At 38.8% G+C, this 19,738-nt stretch overlaps 1 protein-coding gene across 1 annotated transcript in view; it reads left to right on the top strand.

Annotated features, from left to right (window-relative positions):
• SMC5 (structural maintenance of chromosomes 5) overlaps nt 1-19,738 on the top strand; it is a 57,835-nt gene that overhangs the window by 30,835 nt on the left and 7,262 nt on the right. Inside the window, exons 11-21 of the mRNA XM_086479401.1 lie at nt 116-229; nt 1,372-1,466; nt 1,668-1,800; nt 3,773-3,946; nt 4,069-4,238; nt 9,026-9,149; nt 12,098-12,220; nt 16,860-16,985; nt 17,668-17,763; nt 18,155-18,259; nt 18,467-18,586. Of these exons, the coding sequence (XP_086335527.1) occupies nt 116-229; nt 1,372-1,466; nt 1,668-1,800; nt 3,773-3,946; nt 4,069-4,238; nt 9,026-9,149; nt 12,098-12,220; nt 16,860-16,985; nt 17,668-17,763; nt 18,155-18,259; nt 18,467-18,586 (1,380 nt within the window). The remainder of the gene's footprint in view (nt 1-115; nt 230-1,371; nt 1,467-1,667; nt 1,801-3,772; nt 3,947-4,068; nt 4,239-9,025; nt 9,150-12,097; nt 12,221-16,859; nt 16,986-17,667; nt 17,764-18,154; nt 18,260-18,466; nt 18,587-19,738) is intronic.

The raw sequence follows: 19,738 nt of genomic DNA, 5'->3' as shown, positions 1-19,738 counted from the left end.
TCTTTGTGTTCATTAAATGTAGGCTTGGGTATCATCTGACTGCTTAAAATGTTTTGGCGGGGGGATGTTAAGCCCAGTTATATGAAATTGCTTTCTCATTACCTTTCTTTATCAGATCAATATGAAAGACAATAGACATGCTAAATATGTTGAAAATCACATTACGGCCAATGACATGAGGGCTTTTGCTTTTGAGAGTCAAGAAGATATGGAAATGTTTCTTGTGGAGGCAAGTAGGCGCTAATTTTAAAAATTTATTGAATACTGGTGTAAGAACCCTAAGCTTTGGAGTCTACCAAGTAAGTCTGTATTTATTAACTTTTGAATGGCAAGATCATCACAATAGCTAATACAAAGTATTCAAAGGTTTTCTTCTAGTTTAAGGTTTTCTTCTGTGTGGTTTTTTCTTTTAAAAGAAACTTAGACCAACTGGAGGGATGTAGGAATATTAAGAAAATACTTCTTTTTAGAAATTACTTTTGTCTTCCTTGACAAGGCAATAATCAGAGGAGAAAATATTGTGTATAAGAGAAAAAGAAAGAGCGGGAAGCTACAAATTTAGTACCAAGCTTTTCCAATTCCTCTGGACTAAAGAGGCAAGAGGAATCTTTTGTGATAAGACAATGGTCTAAGCAGCAAATCAGGCTTATATTTTTCTTAATGCTGCTGTTCCCTGGACCGATAAGGAGATTGTTTCCTTTGAGAGCCAGATAGATGATACAAGAGAAAAAAGCTACAAGATATGGCATTAACTTGTCGTGATGCTTCCCAGCTACTATCCACAGAATAGTGTGATTAATGACAAACAGTCCTGCAATTTTTTAAGGCCTATCTGCCCCTCACATAATTAGTTATTTCTATATACGTGAACAGCAGTGGTGATAATCTGTGGTTCTGAGTGCTTATCTTGCCTCCCTGGTTGCAGAACCCAGTGTAAGGCTGCTTTAACCAGCTAAACTGATCTTTTGTTTGTATCCTCAATCTTTTCTGCCCTGTTAGGATGAGGCTTTTCAGAGCCTTGGTAGCCAGTGATCTGCCTTTATCTGTGCAAGATGGCTATACAACCTGAAAGCGGGAGCTTCCTTGTTATATCCAGCTTGGCTATTTAGATTGAGAACCTGGGTCTGGATTTCTTTGATTGCTTTTGTTTTCTCATAACGCATGGTATTTTCATGGAGAGACATTAACTGAGTTTGGCTTTTAGCAAACTCAAGTCAGTCATGCCTGAGCCAGAGTGGTTTTTTGTAGGCTCTTCCAGATGTTGTCAGTTTAAAATAATTCTGATTCTGTGAATCAAGAATAAATACTTTTTTGTATAGTGAATTTTTTCTGGTCTTTTTTACCAAATAATCTAATGTAATCTTTATTTAGATGCGTGATCATCAGAAACTAAGAGTGAATGCTGTATGCGCGCCTGTTGAATCATGTGCTGAAAGGTTACCTTCAAGGCCTATTGAAGAATTACGGTACGTGCCAGATTATATCGGTGGGGAATGGCTTTAAATACAATGTTCTTGTGTTGTTGCTATATATTAGAATTTCCTATGCAAATCAAACTTTCACCAGTTCAATTCTGGGTTAGCAGGGCTTCTTTTGACACTTCAATAACTTCAGCTTGCTTACCTGCCAAATTGTATTTCTGCTGGATGCTTTTTTCTCCTTTTCAGCCAATATGGATTTTTCTCATATTTACGAGAGTTATTTGATGCTCCTCATCCTGTGATGAGTTATCTTTGCTCCCAGTACCATGTTCATGATGTCCCTGTGGGAACAGAGAAGACCAGAAGCATGATTGAAAGGGTGAGATACCTGTGCTCTAGAGTTTTATTTTGGAAATTCTTTCTCAAGTTAATGTGGAGAAAACAAAAAATTGCTTTAGCCTCTTATTTGGTCTTTAAAAGTGAGAACATTTCGTTATACACAAACATATTGCAAGACATTTTAACAAATTTAATCAATCTATTGCAGTACTTAACAGAAAGTTAAATGTATCTTTCACCTGCATACTGTTCCAAGTCAGTTATATTAAGTTGTTTTGTTATAACTTCTACTTTAAGTGCCTGAGATATTCTGGGCAGAATTTTAGTCAGTTAGTAGTCCATGACAATGCTGACCTGTTGTGTTTAAAGCAACAAGTAGAAGCTGCGTTTTTGTGGTGTTGTGGTTTGTTGTTTGTTTTTTTTTTAAATACATTAAGGTGTTCAGTTTCTGGCAAATACAGTTGTATAGCTTCAGTTAGAATTGATGTGATAAACAGTGTGTAAACCTTGTGGATTCTTAGAAATGGGCTGAGAGCTCCCACTAGGAGTAATCTCCCAGCCTTAGTGTTTTATGGGTTCTTGCAATCTCATCGTTGCTGGATTATAATGGGTAACACACATGACAGTTTTCAGCTTAAATCCTTATTCACTTCTCTGCCTATGCTGGTCATCTGTCTTGTACAAAGAATGAACTCTTCTTTGAATTCAGAAGACTACTTTGGGCTCTCTGAGAAAAGTAAGAGTTCCTTTTTTATGAAGCTCGGGGAACAGGCTGTCCAAAAAGAGAACAACTTCTGTTTTATTGGGATAGCTGTTACTCCTGCTTACCTTCTATGATTCTGAGGCTCCAAGAATGAGTAAGATGAAAGTAAAAGTGGAGGGAGTCCTAGATTAAAAGATCTTAATGTTTTTCATCTTTAAGGTGCAATTCTTCTACCACATTGTGTTTATGACCTGATGAAGCAGATTACCTGTGTAAGAGGTCTTGGAGTTACATTTTGTAAAGGAGTCAGAGTTACTCCTTAGATACTTCCTCCTTTCCAGAACTCTGCGGGCAGCAAGTGAAAAATCACTGGTCTAGGGGCAAAGATGAACCACTGTTCCAAATAGGTTGCATGTGGCACTATCTTGAGTTCAGTTTTGTAGTTTTTTCTTTGGTTTAATTATTTTTGGTTGAGAAGTGCATTGTTTGCAGCATTTTGTTTCACACATACCAGGGAAAGATTTAGTTTAAAATGAGACCTGTTTCATAGAGCTGAGCATGTGGAAAAATGGCTAGGATGGAAATGTTGTCAACCGTGGTCTGAGCTGTAAAGCAGAGTAAACACAGTTTTCAGTGTCCAGGAACCAGATCAACAGAATATTGCTGTTGTTGTGTATATAAACTGAAAGAATCTTTAAGTCAAATTTATGTTGTCCTGTGGAGGCTTTTTGCTGTTCCTGGTTTACTGTACACTTTATATCTTTTTGAAGTACTATACTACCTTGCATTATGATAAATCTTTGGTTATTTGTAATATCCTTTTTGACACAAGTAACTTAAAAATAGTAAGTCTAGTGTTTTTAGACCTTTTTTTTTCTGTACAGATGCATTTGCTTCACTAAAGCTCATGCATTACAGCTCACCTTATGACTTCATCTATTTAAGTACTTTGGGCTACATTTACATGGTATGCATCTACAGCAAGTACAATCCTTGTTCATGTTGCAGTACAAAGACAGTTTTTTCCAGTGTCTATCTGTAATATCAGAATAATCAGAACCTGTTTAACTGGTTATGGTAACATACTCTGTTTGACAGTATCTTAACAGTTCTTTGCTGACAGGTCTGAATTACAAGTCTAATGATGCATTAAACTTAGCATCATCTTTTTGCAAAGGCTTCTTAACAAGTCAGAGTCTTGCATAAGCTGAAGTTCTTTCTGTGGATTTTGGCTAGTTTATTCCTTGTTCTGAAAAGCATTGCCTTAAGGAATGTTTTTGTCAGATTAATAATTTTGTGTGTTTTTTAGGTCATACAAGAAACCAAACTTAAGCAGATATACACAACAGAAGAAAAATACACTGTTAAAGTATCTGCTTACACAAAGCTAACCCTGACTACTAACATACCCCTGAGGGCAGCACAGTTTCTCACTAGTTCAGTGGATACAGATGAAAGACAACAGTTGGAAAACCAGCAACAGGTAGGAGTTTATTTCTGTGCTGTGATGTGCATTTTACTGTGCAGTAAGCGTAGCCTACTTGCATGTGTTAGTACTGTATGTTTGTAGTAAGAATGCTACTGGTGTGTGTTCTTTTATTTCAGGACATCAGTAACGTGTTAAAGTCATTGGATATGCGTTTGACTACATTGTTTGAGAGACAGAAACATCTGGAACGCAGAGACAATGAGCTCAGGCAACAGAAGAAGGAGCTTTTAGAGAGAGGAAACAGGAGGAGACAGTTGGAAGCAAAAATTGATGTGAAGTATGATAGGTAGGAAACAACCCATATTATCTGTGAAACATGAACAATTCTAATAACAAAGATGTTTCCTGTTACTGCAGTGTGCTTTTACCCTTGCAAAGTAACCAGTAGTTCAGCATCAGATACAGGTGATAGTCAAGACAAAGAAGGTGTTTAGAAATTGACATTAAGACAGTATTTGAGAAACCATGTAACAATGTTCCAAATGGTTTCCTGCAGTAAAATCATAGTATTCCAGTGAGAGATCATTGCACTCATTTGCTCAAATATTAGCATAATCTTCTGTCTTGGTAGTACATATCTAGATAATACCATAACATACATAAATGGTACTAAGTAAGCATGTCAGGGATAGAGTTGGACCCTGATTGTCCACAGTAATTGTCTTAATGTATTTTCTGGTTTTGTGGGCCTCTGCAATTAGTTCTTCTGTTACTGCTTTGTTATAAGGGAGAATCTGGACATGGTTCTAGAGGTATTTCACTTAAGCTCACATTCCCAGAAGGAAATGTGGGCAAAACTGCCCCAGGCTTCACTGTCTCTAAGTCCCAGCAGACTTTGTACCCTCGAGTAATCCTGTACTTTCTTATGCCACACTGCTTTTCATTTTCTGAAAGTTGGTGCTGGTGTTTGTGTGCACAGCTCTTGTGTTGTTTATGGTACATTAAATTGAAAGGGGAGTGTGTGGAAAATAGGGCTGCAGGTATGTTAGAGGGGCCAGAATCAACTGCTGCATAGTCACAAGTTGTCTAGGTTGCAGTGAAAAGAAGCAGCTTTACACAGTGTGGATGTGAGCTTAGCCTCCAAGCATTGCTCTCAGGTTTCTTATTAAGGATACGCGTATTGTCGTGGTGTTTTACTAGAATACAGAATACAGTTCGAAGGCAGGAGGTGGACCCTTTAGCTAAACAAATATTGGTTAAATCCTTTCCTATTGATTAAATCCTTTCCTTTTAAAAAATTACACTCTTTCTATTTTGAATAGGGGTAAGAATCCCGATATAATGACAGAACAAGGTTGTTGGAAATTGTATATATATAAATAAAATGTGTCTTTCTGTAAAGATAGAAATTGTTTAAATAATCCTTGCAGTGAGTATACCTATTTTCAAATATTCGTGTTTCTAATTTATAGGAGTATCTGAATAAATCTGGGTATCATTTTGAAAGTAATATACAGTGACAGAATCACTTAGGTTCAAGTGAGCTGCTTGTAGTCTGTAGTCTAGTCATGTTCTCAAAGCAAGGTCAACATTGAATTTGGACCAGGTTTTCAGGGCTGTATCCCACTGCATCTTGAAAGTCTCCATGGAGACTGTACAATGTGTTTGGACATCCTGTTCCACTGCTTGACTGTCTTTATGGGTAAGAGGTTTCTACTGATGTCCAGTCTGGATCTTTCTTGTTTCAGCTTGTGTCCACTGCCTGTCATCCTTCCACTATGACTGTGCAGCTCTTAAAAGAATCTGGTTCCATCCTGTCAGTGGCTTTCTTATTGGAAAGATAGTTGGGGGGGGGGTGTTTGCTATTAGGTGCCCTGGAGCTGTCTCTTGTTGAGGGTGAACATGCTGAGCACCCTCATCCTGTCATTCCAGGGCCTGTCTGTAGGCCCTGACTGTCTTTGTTGCTTTCCAAGTTTGTTGCAGTTTGTTGATGTGGGTGCAGTGCTGAACAGAGAGGAGAAATCACTCTTCTGCCTGTGCTTTCATTCAAACAGCTGAGGATGCTGGGGGTCCTTGTTGCTGCGAGGGCACACTGCTGGCTTATGCTCAGCTCGTTGACCACCAATACCTCAAGTCATTCCCTGCAGAGCTTCTCCACAGACAGTTCTGTCCTAAGCCTGTATCTCTGGCAGATCCATTTTCTTCCCAGGGGCAGGACTCAATGTTTGTCCTTCCTGAATCCCATGAGCCTTCTGTCAACCCCTTCCTCCAGCCCCCTCTGAATGGCAGGCCTACTGCTTCACCTGAGTTTAGTGTCATCTGAAAACTTGACCTCTTGTCTGCTCCTCCATGGTGTGGATGTGAAACAGGACAGGTCCCATGACTCAGTCCTGTGGGCCCCCACTTGATACTGGCCTCCAGGCAAAATATGAGCCTCCAGACTAACCATGAGCCTCTGAGCCTGACCATCTTTTTTTTTTTTCGGCCTATCTAGTCTGCTGTCCATCCAGACTAGTCTGCCAGCTTGAGTACCACAATATTGTTGGAAACAGCATTGAAAAAGTTAGGGGAATGGGTCTAGATCCAGCAGCCTGAAAGGAAGGTGGGGGTGATGCAGCTTAATGCTCTCAGATGCAACCAGTAGCAAGGCTGAGCCTGTCTTCCCAGTAGACAAGTTCACACAGAGTGCATCTAAACAGCATGTGTCTGCATATTTATACACGGATAGCCCAGATGGATATGTAGAGCAGTTGGGCAAACATAGCTCCAGTAGCTTCATCATGTTCTTACTCTGTCTGAGCAGGACAGGGCTTCCCTAGTGAGACTCCTACACATATGTATGGGCAATGTGGATCTCATCAGCAGGTGGGTCCAGACACTGAGTCTGCATAGTAGCTGCCCCTGGACCTCAGTCTCCCAGTCGCTGGTACTTGGATGTGCAAACCCCTGAGGCTGCAGCCCTGCCTCTATTGCCTCTACAGCCTGCCCAACTCACCCATGTGGACATGCATGCAAAGCTGGCTGGGACTCCCTGGTTTCCCAGCAGCAACATCATGGTCTTGCCCTCAGAGACACACAGGTATACAAATGCACAGAGGTAGCCATGACTCCCCTAGTCCTGCCCAACAGCCAGTACCCCTGTCATCTTACCCTTAAATACATACACGTCATAGCAGATGTCATGTCCCTGGCAGCCAGGCTGGACTCCCCTGGTCTCTCCAATAGCTGTCTCTTCCTATGGTCTTACCCTTAGTGACACACATACCTCCTTGGCTCCCAGGCCACTCATCTACTTGCCAGCTAGTCTGGCTTGGTCTTCACTAGGGATCAGTCACTTGCACACCTGCGCTTGTACCAGGTACTGACATGCATGGGCCTCTGACCTGTGGCCCCATTCCAGTGGCTGTCACATAAATCTCCTCACTCTGATCTTTCCAGTTGCTGGCACCACAAACAAGCAGGTCCTCTCCTCTGACTTGTGATCTGACTATAGTTGCTTGCACTTAGACTGCCATACACACACTAATGATGAATAGAGAGTCCCTCACACAGGAAAATAATGGAAGAATGAGATGAGAGTGGGACAGTTGGGCATGGCTGGGTAAGTGTATTGACCAGCCAAATATTTACGTGTACCTGTCCCAAATATTTACGTGTACCTGTCCCTTTTATCCCTATATCCCTCTGTTTTCCCACACTTGTTCCTCTCCAAGTCATTTGGATCCCTCCCTTTCGCTGCATTTGGTTTCTCCCTCAAATATCCAATAGTAAGTCCTGTGCAGTTGCAAAATGCTTTGCTGTTACATCCCATAATGTCTCCTGTACGCCAAGGAAACAACCCCCCTCAGTCCAGAGGGTGCTGTGGTGTTGACTTCTCTTGTTGGGTTTCACACCTGGACACTGGTGCTGAGGCTGTCCTGCGACAGGGTGTCCCTTCCTCAGAGTCCTTAATTTGGATTCCTGCATGCTAGGGTGTCCCTGTGCTCCTCTGTGCTTGTGAAGATGAATATTTCATGGGCTGATGGCTCCTGTGGTGGGTCTGGGAGTAGCCAGGGTAGGATATTATTTGGGCTTCTCTCACCTGCTATTGTCTCCTTTTTGGGTGTGCAGGTGAGCTTTTATCAGATAACCTAACAGAAAGCCTTGCTAAAATTGGGGTAACTGGCAACCACTTGATTTCCTGTCATCCAGTTGTTTTACAGTTGCGTTCGTATCAGGTATGGTGTACCCATGGTAAATGCTTGTTCAGGCTGGATATTAGGAAGAATTTCTTTACTGAAAGGGTTGTCAGGCATTGGAACAGCCTGCCCAGGGAGGTGGTGGAGTCACCATCCCTGGAGGCATTGAAGAGTTGGGTCGATGTTGTACTTAGGGTCGTGGTTTAGTGGTGTTGACAGAGCTAGGACAAAGGTTAGACTCGATGATCTTGAAGGTCTCTTCCAACCAAAGCTGTTCTATGATTCCATTATTCTTTCTGATCACCTTCTCCCTTATGCCCCTAGAATTGTTTTCCGGGAGGACTTGCTCCACAGTTGTCCCAGGGATCAAAGTAAGAATGATTCATTTGTAGTTCCCAGGGTCATCCTCTTAGCCTGTTCGGCCATTTTTGAAGATGCCCAAATGCTTTGCAGTTCACTAAACATAATGAGTATTTCAGATGAAGTTCTTCATTGTTAGGTTGTTTTGAGGTTTAAAATGAGTGAAAATTCTGGTTTTCTGCAAGTAAGTTGAGGACACCATTTTTTTTGCTAGTGTATGTATAACAAGAATTAAGCAAACTTCCTGAACTCCCCTATGTTGTATTGTTGCAAGGAGCTAGGAGCAGAAGAAAAATGTAATCCTTACACTGAATATTTTTTTAATCTGAAATTTACAAAAGTGAAGGAGTAGGGTTGCTGAGTGGTGTCCTTAGTAGCCAAAATCAGTGTTTCTTCAATTATTAATTTTTTCTCTTTTGAATTTTTTAAGGTTAAAGTGCATAGGTGGGGAATGCCTCTAATGTGTTTGGAATGTTTAGGTATACAGATTCCTATTCTTGCCAACTGTTGGTTCATTGCCGAGATTAAGAATTTTTATATTTTTGTACAATTTATTTTTAATCAGGATTAATCAAATATTGATTTCTCTCGATAGTTTAAGACAACTGGAACAAGATGCTATCGACCTAGAGAAGGAATCTCAACAAGCAAATTTAAAGATCAAAGAAATAAATATCCAGAAAGCCAGACTTGTTACTGAATTAATGCATCTCATAAAGGTATGTGTTTTTTAACTTGGTATGTGTTCCACTATCGTGAAAAGTCCAGTTCTTGTAACTTGAGTAGGAGGTATGCAACATTTGGATGTGCTACTGTAAATGTTTATGAGCTAACTTACTTCACGATAAACACCTTTTGAAGCTTTTATGAACTTGACCTTGTTCATCTGTTGTTGATTCGATTTGTAGATCATTTGCTTGCATTGATTTAGACTCTCAATGACTGAAGTGTTGCAGTCCATGGTCTAATTCAGTAAATACAGGAATGAACTAGGAATCACTGTGTAATCAACCTGTACATGTTCAGAATACTGCATAATTCTGTGAACTGTTCCTTCCACTCTACTTAGTAATCTCCTTTTTTACTGAAAAAAGGAGTAGTCTTTAGTCTTGTGAAAAATTGACGTGGAACTGCAAGGATCCGTGATTGTGAAAGAGGGCTGTGACTCAAGTCTCAGGCTTCAGTGTCATTAGGCTTTCTTTAACTCAAAAAAGAAAACAGTCTGGACTTAATTGTTGCTTTAGCTTAGCGTGTTAGCCCTAATAATGGGAGCTGACACAAGGTGAATTTTCTTAGAGGTTTTTTGATAACTAGGGAACAAGAAACAGTTACTTCAATTCTAAGGGATTCTGTTTGTGCTTTTGCACCCAGCAAGAAATGGTGCCATTCTTGAAACCACTTTGAGCATATATGTTGTTCCTTTGCTGTGCCTTACGTTAAAACATGTTCTTGCTTACCCTTGAAAAGAGTTGAGTATTACCTTTGAAGTGAGGCTGGTTTCAATATACTTCAGTTGCTGGTATTTATGTGGTTAATAAAGAATAAATATTACAAATGGGTAGACCGTTTCTGTTTATTGATAGGCATGGACTGCAACGATTGGAATGTTTTAGAGATTACCTCTGGGTCAGCTAGCCAAAACAACTTTGAAAATGCTGAAAAGTGGCAGAAGACACCTTCCGTGTTAAAAGGGTTTCTTAGACTGTAGGTTACTTTCAGAACTTACAGAACTTGTGCGGGTAACAATAGCACTGAAAAGTAACTCCTTTCAAAACTTGTGCAGATGCTCTGTATTTAAAACAGGAATTTCTAGAATATGCTTTTGATTTTTTTTTCCCAGTATGTAAACTGTCCAAGAGTGTTGCTGTTGTAAAGTGCAACTGTAGTTGTTTACTGACTGCTGTATGACCTGCCTGAAGGAGTATCTTAATCTCTTTTTCACCTAGTATAGGAAAATGGATTTGAAACATGCTGTGTATTTCTCACTATACCAGGGGTGCAGCAGAGGATGGATAGTATTTGCCTGAAATAGTTATTGATTACAAAAAGGATTTATTTCGGTTGTGCATGAGCTTAATTTTTACTTTGTGTGCTCTAGGGAATATATGCTACTGCGTACTGAAGAGAAGGAAATGGTCTGATAAAACATATAATGAAACACCCTTCTTGTATCAAAATTGTTGAAATCCATACCGCAAACCAAACTTTATTAATGCTTCCAAGTTCACGGGGTCTTTGTACTTTCTTCAATAGGTTTTGTGATTATAGTAGCTGTAGGCTATTAAAGTGATAAGAACTTAGGTAGTCATATGTTTCAGGCATACTGACTTCTGCCACAGAATTTAAAACATGTATGGGATTTTTGTGGCTTTGCGCAGTGGCAATATGGTCTGCTTTTAATTTTAAGAGTTCTGGGGCTTGTGTGGAGCAGTCGGCTAGAGTGACAGGCTGCATGTATATTTACACAAGTGCACAAGACAGACTGTACCTAGCACATACCTAATACACATCAATACTTTACAACCAGTTGACAGAAACATCCTTGTTCCACTGTTTCAGATTCTGGCACTGCTTCTACATATAGTTCTGTTAGTGCTTTTGTCTTTGAATAATCTTAACTATCTCCCATCTTTCATCTCCTTTTGTTATGATTTTTTTTCAGTTTACTTCTCTGATAGTTGTTTTTAAACTGTTTAAGTGGATTGGGAATTAATAAACTTATTCCTATGTCAAAGTTCACACTGTAGAAACTTTATGTTGAAATGACAAATAGTAAAGAGCTCAGACCTTTGCTCACTATTGTGGTCAGAAGCTAACACTCTCAAAACTTCATTGTGTAGGTCTCCTAGATCTATGGTGGGAACCTTGTCCTCCCTTTCATTGAGAGAGAGGATTCCTTTGTATTTGTATGCCAGTCATAAAAAAAAAAATATGGCAAATGGGTGTTTGCCCCATAATGCCCTATAATTCAAGGTTTGAAGATACTTTTCGCACTGTCAAGAATGTATTGCTGGTTGCGAAGCCTCTAAACCATTCCTGAGGCTGGCTCTTAAAGAAGCAATCATTTTAACGTCGAAGTTGTCAGACCAAGTTCTGGGGATCACTAAAGCCTGTTACAAAATTTCCAAAATAGAGCCTCCTACTGTTGTCATACGCTGTTCAGTTAAGACACAGTACACTAGAGTCACTCCACGTCTGGTCACTCATCTTGCATTGTCGGTTAGAGAGGCATATATCTTATGTGTTTATTTTTCGACCTTTTCCTATCTCTGTGTGTGACTTGTGAAGTCCACCAAAATCCAGCTGTTGAATTCTGTCTCTGAGAAAGAATTGAGATGGCTTTGTCTTTTCTTACATTTCACACGTAAATATACGGCATAGGGAAAAAGAATGTGCTTTTTTGGTGTAAAAGGGTTTGGTTGCAAGTGGTAAGTACATGCTTACATATTAAAAGTACATGGGGACTATACATCTTGAAGAGCTTAGGTCACCAATAAGTCGCCTTTCTTTTTCATTGAATTTGACAGTCAGCAGTGCTAAAGAGCTGAACACAGTGTGAGATTGTATGCTATGACTAAGAAATTGATAGTTTCTAAAGCCTGATAGTGATCTTTTGGTGAGTTTTGGTTCTCATGCAAAAAACTGACATTTCTGTTTTCCTATGTAGAATTGCATATCACTGAATATCCTCAAAGCAGATCTGGTTCTTCAGAGCACTACAGTGACTGCTGAGAAGAACAGAGTAGAATCAGAGTATAAAGCAGCAGATGTACAGCTGAGAGCTACAGAGGTAACTATGAGGTTTCTATGAATACTGGGATATCTACTATGAAAACATCTTCTGGGGAGGCCTTTATGGTACAGAAAAGGATGCTTCTTTGTCTCTGTTTAGAAATGGGTATTAGTACTGCTAAATACTTAGCCTTGGTTTCTGTAGTTTGACTTCAGCCTCTTCATTTAAAGCTGAATAGGAACTTTGCCTTCCTCAATTAAGACAGCTAAGCTTCTGTGAAAATATGTAGTGTGTGTAAAAAGGCTAGCTGTTAATTTTGAAGTGTTATTTTTCTTCCAAGTCTGTCATAGACAACTAGGAAGAAAATTAGGCAAAATTAGGAAGAGGAGAGCTTCCTAAGAGGAGCAAAAAGTAACTTGAAGACAGAGACAAGTCCATCATATTACTTGGAAAATCTCTGTTGCATCAGTTTGTGGGATGCAGCTGTTACTCAGACAGTATCAAAATCCAATGCGAATACTTCATTGCTGGAGCTCAGTAGGGAGTAAGAATGTGTTAAAGCTGAGTAAGAATGTGTTAAAGCTGTGAACCTCGTGTGAGTCGTGTGTGTCGTCACTGGCAAATGTATTTAATGTTTTTAGTTATGCCTGTCCACATTTTCTTCATCGCTTAGAGAGTAGCTTGGGATGGCGCATAGGTAGATATCTGGTAAGATCAGTAGACAGGACTTGTAAGGTAAACATTATGATAACTTTTGGCTAAACAAAATTTGCCTTCTTCCCTAGTGAAGAGGTGTTTGAGTCAGCTGAAGTCCCATTAGTCATTGTTACTGGGTTACCTTCAACCACGTAAGTAAAGGAAATTACACCAGAGCTTGTATTTAGAGTGGTTGTTTCTAGGAACGTTAAAACAGAAAAAAAACCCTGAAATCGGTAATCCCAGTGATTAGAATTTCAAGTTTTAACTGCTCTGAAGGAAAACTCTTCTGGGTATTCAAGTGCATCTTAAGTTTTGTGATTATAGTAGCTGTAGGCTACATACATGGAAGTCCAAAGCCATGTTTCCCCATCTACGGCACATTGAGTCTTTGAACTAAGTCTTTAGCCCCTTTTTTTAGAAGTTCTTTTTCCTGTATTGCCCTGTGAATGATGTGTGGTGTATATGCTTTGTGGTTTATTTCTTATTTTCTGCCTTGAGATGCACTTTCATGGGGAAAACTCCCTGTTTCTTAGCTTCATCTCAAATTAACTGTTATTTGAAATAGTACATTTAAGTTAGCCCTTCCCTTCAACTTCTTAGTGGCTTTGGCTGTGATAAATTTTTTTCTATAGCAGTACTGTGGTAAAGTAGTCTTGCTCCAAAGCTGCCTGTGAGGATGGCATTGCAATACTTCAAGGAATTCTTGCAAACAGTTGCTGCATGTTTTTAGAAAATAAATAAACTTGCAAAAAGGAGGAAGCCAAACAGAAATAGAAATCAGAATGTTCTAGAAAAGCTGTGTAGTGAACTAAATTGGAGCCTAAACGTTACAATTATGGGGCCATAATTCTCTGTTTAATCATCAGACATTTTTGTAGGTCATGCGCTGGTTGTGAAGAATTCACTGAAATTGGAATTTTGGGTATCAGCCAAAGAAGCTGCAAAACTTTGTTAATACTTAGAACTTAGTTGTGGTGTTTATTCCCGAGCAATCTTGAGTCTTCATAATTCCTGAGTAAATAATCTGATTAAGTTTTGAAGCAAACCCAAACCCAACTTAGTATCTGTAAGAGAAGATCACATATGCTTCTTTTGTAAGGTCTTAGCACTGGGATACTGTGGAGAAAGCAGCATGTTTGTTGCTTTGGCGTGGGTTTTTTAACCGTGTAGGTGGAAAGGCCAAAAAAGTACATGTTTTTGAACAAGTCAAGTTAGCAACAACAAATTTCTGGGCTTTGTATTTTGTCATTGCAGTTCAAGTGGGAACCTTAGTATTGTTTTAACAACCTCTTGTATTTTTTTTATTTAATGAGCCTAAGAAGCAAATCTGTGTTTGTGACCTGTACTGAACATTAGGGAGGATTGTTGGTCCCATCTGCTCATAGATAATTGGCACAGTTGCCTGCATGTTTATGATGGTTGGTTGAAAGAATCTTGCTAATTGTCTTTCTTTTGATAGCTTGTTAATTTTCAGGTTCATTTGGTGTAAATTTGTTTAAATAACTGATATTAATATGTACATCACAGCATTTGCTCCTTAAGCCAAGTTTTAAGAAAATGCAGATTCTGTTTTTCTATGTATGAATTTCCAGACTTCAACTAATTAAATGCTGTCACCAAGCATGCATTCAAACACAAATTCATGAGAAAACATTGGCTGCTGGTGACTATGTTTTCTTTAACCAGCTTCTTATTTTGTACAAAACCGGTTGCAGTACTGATGAGCACAACGGACCACAAATTGCTTGTGCATACAGCATATAATTGGTTTGTGCTGTTTGGTAGATGCCTTTCAGGAAGCTGTAATCACAGCCACACACTAGTATAGAACTTTGCTGAAGTACCTGGATAAAGCTCTTTCCAGGTTGGTTCTTATGCTGGTGGCTGAAACAAGCGTAAAGCTCTGTCCAGGCTATTTTTCAGGGTAGCATCTCTGTTCAAAATGGTCGTTCTTTCTACTTAGAGTTGCTTCTTTATCTAGGTGGTTTTATTGAGGCACCTTTGGGAAATCAACAGGAGCCCTAACATTGCCATGCACTTTTGAATATATAGGAGGGAGAGGGAATCAAAACGTGTGTATTTTTTATTTATTTATATTTATCTAACTTTTATTTAGCATGTGGCCATGACAATCAACTTGTTTATTGAATGTATTACAAGGCATATGCAGATATGTAATGGAATGTAAGTGTTGTGCTATGCAGTTTCATTTGTGTATAAGATCTTGGCTGTAGCCAAAAGGAGGGCCACCCTCCACTTACTGCTGGATTATCTGTATAGCTCTAATGTCAGTCCTTCTTGCTCCCCATGTGACAGTTCCCACCTTCTCTACAACAGACTTTATGAACGGGTGGGTAATATGGGATCTAAAAAAGGGATTTAATTTTTTAACCTTTCTGAAAACATCAACACAGTGTAGAAAAATATCTTTGTGTTGTGTTTGTGAAGAATGTGAAATGCTTACCTCTAGTGCAAAATCCATTTCCTGGTACTTGGTGGAGGGAAGGGAAAAACCAGGATTTTTGAGTTGATAATGCTGCAGAGAACAGCAGCCCTAATTCTTGAGTGAGTGCGAGAACTCCATTGATGATCACTTATGATAATATGTGTTACTACTGCTTCTGTTGTATTTAGTAAATAAAAATTAATTACATTGCCAGAAAGTTATGTGAGTTGCTATCGGTGCATGTGTCCTGTATTTTAAAAATGTGGAATAAGCATTTATCTAGCCATATAATCTCCAGAATTTTTTTGCCACTGGAGGGCTCCCATATTTAACTGAAGTACACAACAATAAAAATTGGGAAGATAAAGCCCTCCCAAGTGTAGGAACGTTAACTAAACTTTCCAAACTGTGAGAAGAAAGTTCTGCAGCAAAGTATTGTGCATATGCATTTTGGGTTAGAATTTTGTGCCTCTGAAAAAAGTGTAAACAGCGTATTCTTGTTGTGTAACTGTCTATTGAAAAGATAGGTTGTGTGGGTAATCACTGAGTAGTAATATAACCTGAATTAAAAGCTCTAGTGTCTTGGTGTGTACTCCTTTTCACTTCTAAGGGTTGGCAGCTGCCAGCTATCTGCAGTTGGGTGCTCACCTGAGCTGTGAGACAGCAGCAAGCAGATAGTCCCAAGCACTGCCAGCTCAGCATTTGGAAGCAGCAGGCCTGCAGCAGAGACCGCGTGTATAGAGATAAGTGAGTGAGATTTCTGGCGGCAGAAGGGAAGAGACACTTAAGGCTCTCCACATATTTTGCCTGAATACTGCTTATTTGAGATAATCTTTAGCTTAGTGTTTCTTGAAGGTGTCATACTACAGTTGTGATAACATCATATTATAAAAGCCATACGGCTGGATTGGCTGCTTACCTGTAGTAAGTTCCAGAGAGTTCAGCTTTCAGACCACTGTTCGAAACCAGAAACTGTACCTGCTTTTCACTTACTTTTCACCACTAGTTTAAAAATTATGTGTTTCCATTTTGTATTTTGCTGGCTGTGCTACAGAGGTAGAATGTGAAACAGCAAAGGAAATACTTCTGATTGTGAAATTATGATGCTCACTCTGTAAGACTTTGGCTAAAATACCATTCAGTGTACATCATGTCCACCATGTTCTCCCCAAGCACATAAGTACAGTTAAATGGGAGATAATGAAAAATAAGGCTCACAGAAGTTGTGTTTTCGCTTCTAGGGTATTTCCTGTAAAATAATTTCTTTTAGGACATATATTGAATCTACACACTTCTCAAGGTGAGAAAAAATAAATTTACCTATATTACATGCTTTTGATTGGTTTGCCGTGGCATTTGTTGACATCAAGCAGAGAGGCAGAATGAGTTCTGTGTGTTGAAACGAAGATTTTTTGATATTTAAGCAGTCTGATTTCACCTACATTCTGATTTGGATGTTGTTTGTTGCCAGTGTGCTAGTGTCACCCCTGGACACTTATAATAAAGTAAACAATATGTGTATTTTAATATCTTTAATATCTTTTCTAACAGCAAGCATTTCACGAACTGGACAATAGGAAGCGAGTTCTTGCAGAAAACTGCAAGGAATTGCTGAAAAAAGCTCGACAGGTCTGCAAACTGAGTTCGGATCAATATCTTCCAAAAGAATTTCAAACTGTATGTACAAAAACAAGTCTCCACATGTCTCTTAAATTTTGGATGATGTATATACCATTTTAACTTCTCCAGCAAAGAATGTTACATGTTTTATATTAGAAGGCTATCAGTAAAGGATCGTGTGTACTTCTGTTAGTGCTGATTCATATATTGTCACCCTTTTAAAAGCAACTTTAAATAGTACTGGGATATCCTCTGACTGTAATTTTGTTCTGTGCACAGGGGAGAGGAAATTTGATCTGAAATATTGATTAAAATCCATAGTCTTGTGTTCATAGAAATAATTAGAGGCCATATTTTTCTAGCCTCTTGCTCTAATGGAGCGACACAAAAGAACTGAAAGCTGGGCCTGCCTACTTATTTGGAGGTCTTCCCAGCCTCTGGAAGTATTTGCATGGCTTAACTAGCATAGCCTCTGGCTTATACCAAATCTGTGAGCAACCATACCTGCACAAGGTAGTCAGCTAAGGAGCAATTATTTGTGTATCTTTGTTACATAGGACTTCTAGGCTTCTCTCTTTGTTTAAATAGTTTGTGACAGAATCTTGCTGTGTTAAATTTTAGTAATGTGACATCCTCATTAAAAGTAATAGAATATTTTATGGGTCACTCGATTTCTTTTTAGCAAACATGAGTCCTTCATTAGCATTGCTGTGTAACAAATGCATCCTTTCACTTGTAGGCTTTTCAGGCTCTTCCAGCCACGTTGGAGGAAATTGATGCTTTTCTGAAGGAAGAGAAAACCAGGGCCTCCTGTTTCACAGGCCTGAATGCTTCTGTACGTTCACTGCTTTCCCTTCGCCCTCCCTTCCTCCCCCTCCACCCGTATTGTACTTGCTTCCCACTCTGCTAGATCGCTTGGTATAATAAGCTAGACAGCAGGAACAAAGTGCTGTAAATGCCAGATTCTGCATCTATTAGAATTTTAAGTAGGTTCTTTCAAAAGAACAGTGTGTTCTTTGCCTTTTAAAAAAAAAAATTGCGTTAACCTGAAGTAATGCTTTACAGTTTCTTTGCTTTAAAGCTAGAAATGTATCTTGTTCAGTGTGCGGTGCAATAATCTGTAGAATTGTGTTTGAACAGAGTCAGTGCAGTGTGATATTTTTACAGTCAAGGCTAGCGTTGGCAAACATTTTGCTGACTGATTGGGTTTTTTTTTATTCTGGCAGGTTGTTGAAGAATACAATAAGCAGACACAAGAAATAGAGCAGTTGACGGAATATCTAGAGGAAAAGAAAAATGAATTGGATAAATATAAGCAAAACATTTCACAGGTAATACCTGAAGTTATTGCTTCTATGTCAGTATGTCTTTATTAGAACAGAATGTATGTACAGAAATAAAGGTTAACATTCCAAGTTATCTTGAGTGTAAACTGAGATGTTAGCTTCTGTAATTACAATATTTTTTTAATTGACATGCTATCTCTAAAGGAAAATGTGGTATTAAAAATTATTTTGCATGGATATATCTACTTCTAGGTCAAAGAAAAGTGGCTGACCCCCTTGAAAAAGCTGATTGAGCAAATTAGTGAGAAGTTCAGTAACTTCTTTTCTTCTATGCAGTGTGTTGGTGAAGTTGATCTTCATGTGGAAAGTGAGGTATGATTTATTTTTCACGTGGAAGAATAATGTTCATATTTTCATGCATTATCTTTTGCTTGTATATTGCTAGAGAAAAAATAACAAGTTGTTATTTGGATTGTAAGATCTTTTGAAAAAATTATTGAACTTTTACTGATGAACGCACTTTTTTTATGCTATAACTGACTTAGCAGTCTGATTAAAATGAGTCTTTGTCCAGATGCATAGGACTTCAGCTCACTTTTGGAAGCTGCCTGCAACTCAGCAGGCTCCGTTAGAAGCGTTGTATTTACTTTAGCTGTAACTCATACTTAGTAAGTTAGTGATTTAATTCTATATTTTTAGCTAATTTGTGCTATTCTATTATCATGTAGTGGCTAAATATGCTGTTAAGTGTTGTATTGATTTGGTTCTACATGTAGTTTCTATTCAAGTGTGCTGGCATTTTGTCTGTTTTGGAAGTAGTAATCATTTGGTCCAGCCTGTTATGCCCTCAGGAACACTTATAGGCAGGGGTTACCTCTGAAGAGTTTAAAACATCGATAGTACCTTGGGGAGAAATATTCAGTGCAATGGGCTGAGGAGAAATTGGGTATTTTGTTTTAAATTGATCTCTGTAATGATGATTTTAAGGCTCTCCTATGTAATGCATAGACTCTGCAATAGTGAAAGTTGACACTGAAACGTTTTTTTGCTGTTGTAAATTACTCACACAGCTTGTCTTAAAATATTTGAAGTGGTAGTTATTCTTGGGGCAGAAGAATGACTGACAAGGCTTTTTACATGAACTGCATAAAAATCTTGCCGTAGAAACTAGTATTATGACACAGTAGGACATGGAAACATGGACTTTTCAGTTCTTTTGATAGTTACCTACAGAGTCAGATATATATTACACAAATATTATCTTTTATCTAAAAGTAAGTTGGGAGAGAGTACACAGAAAAACCATAAAGCAGTTTAAAAGGAAAGGGAGGCTGCACTCTCTTTCTGCCTATCTTCTTTGGAAGGTCTTGCTTTTCTCTTGCAGAGATGTCACAAATAGTTTAAGAGGTTAGCTAGTGGTACTGTGCCAATGACTAAAACTTTTCCTCAAGGGATCAACACCTGTAATAAGAGGTGGATAATCTGTTCTAGAGCTTGGATTCATTACCCTTCTCTGCAGGAGAC

The sequence above is a fragment of the Leptosomus discolor genome, chromosome Z (genome assembly GCF_034619465.1).
Source record: "Leptosomus discolor isolate bLepDis1 chromosome Z, bLepDis1.hap2, whole genome shotgun sequence".
Classification (NCBI taxonomy): Eukaryota; Metazoa; Chordata; class Aves; order Leptosomiformes; family Leptosomidae; genus Leptosomus; species Leptosomus discolor.
The sequence above is the reverse complement of the archived record's forward strand: the minus strand, read 5'-3'. Positions and strand labels throughout refer to the sequence as shown.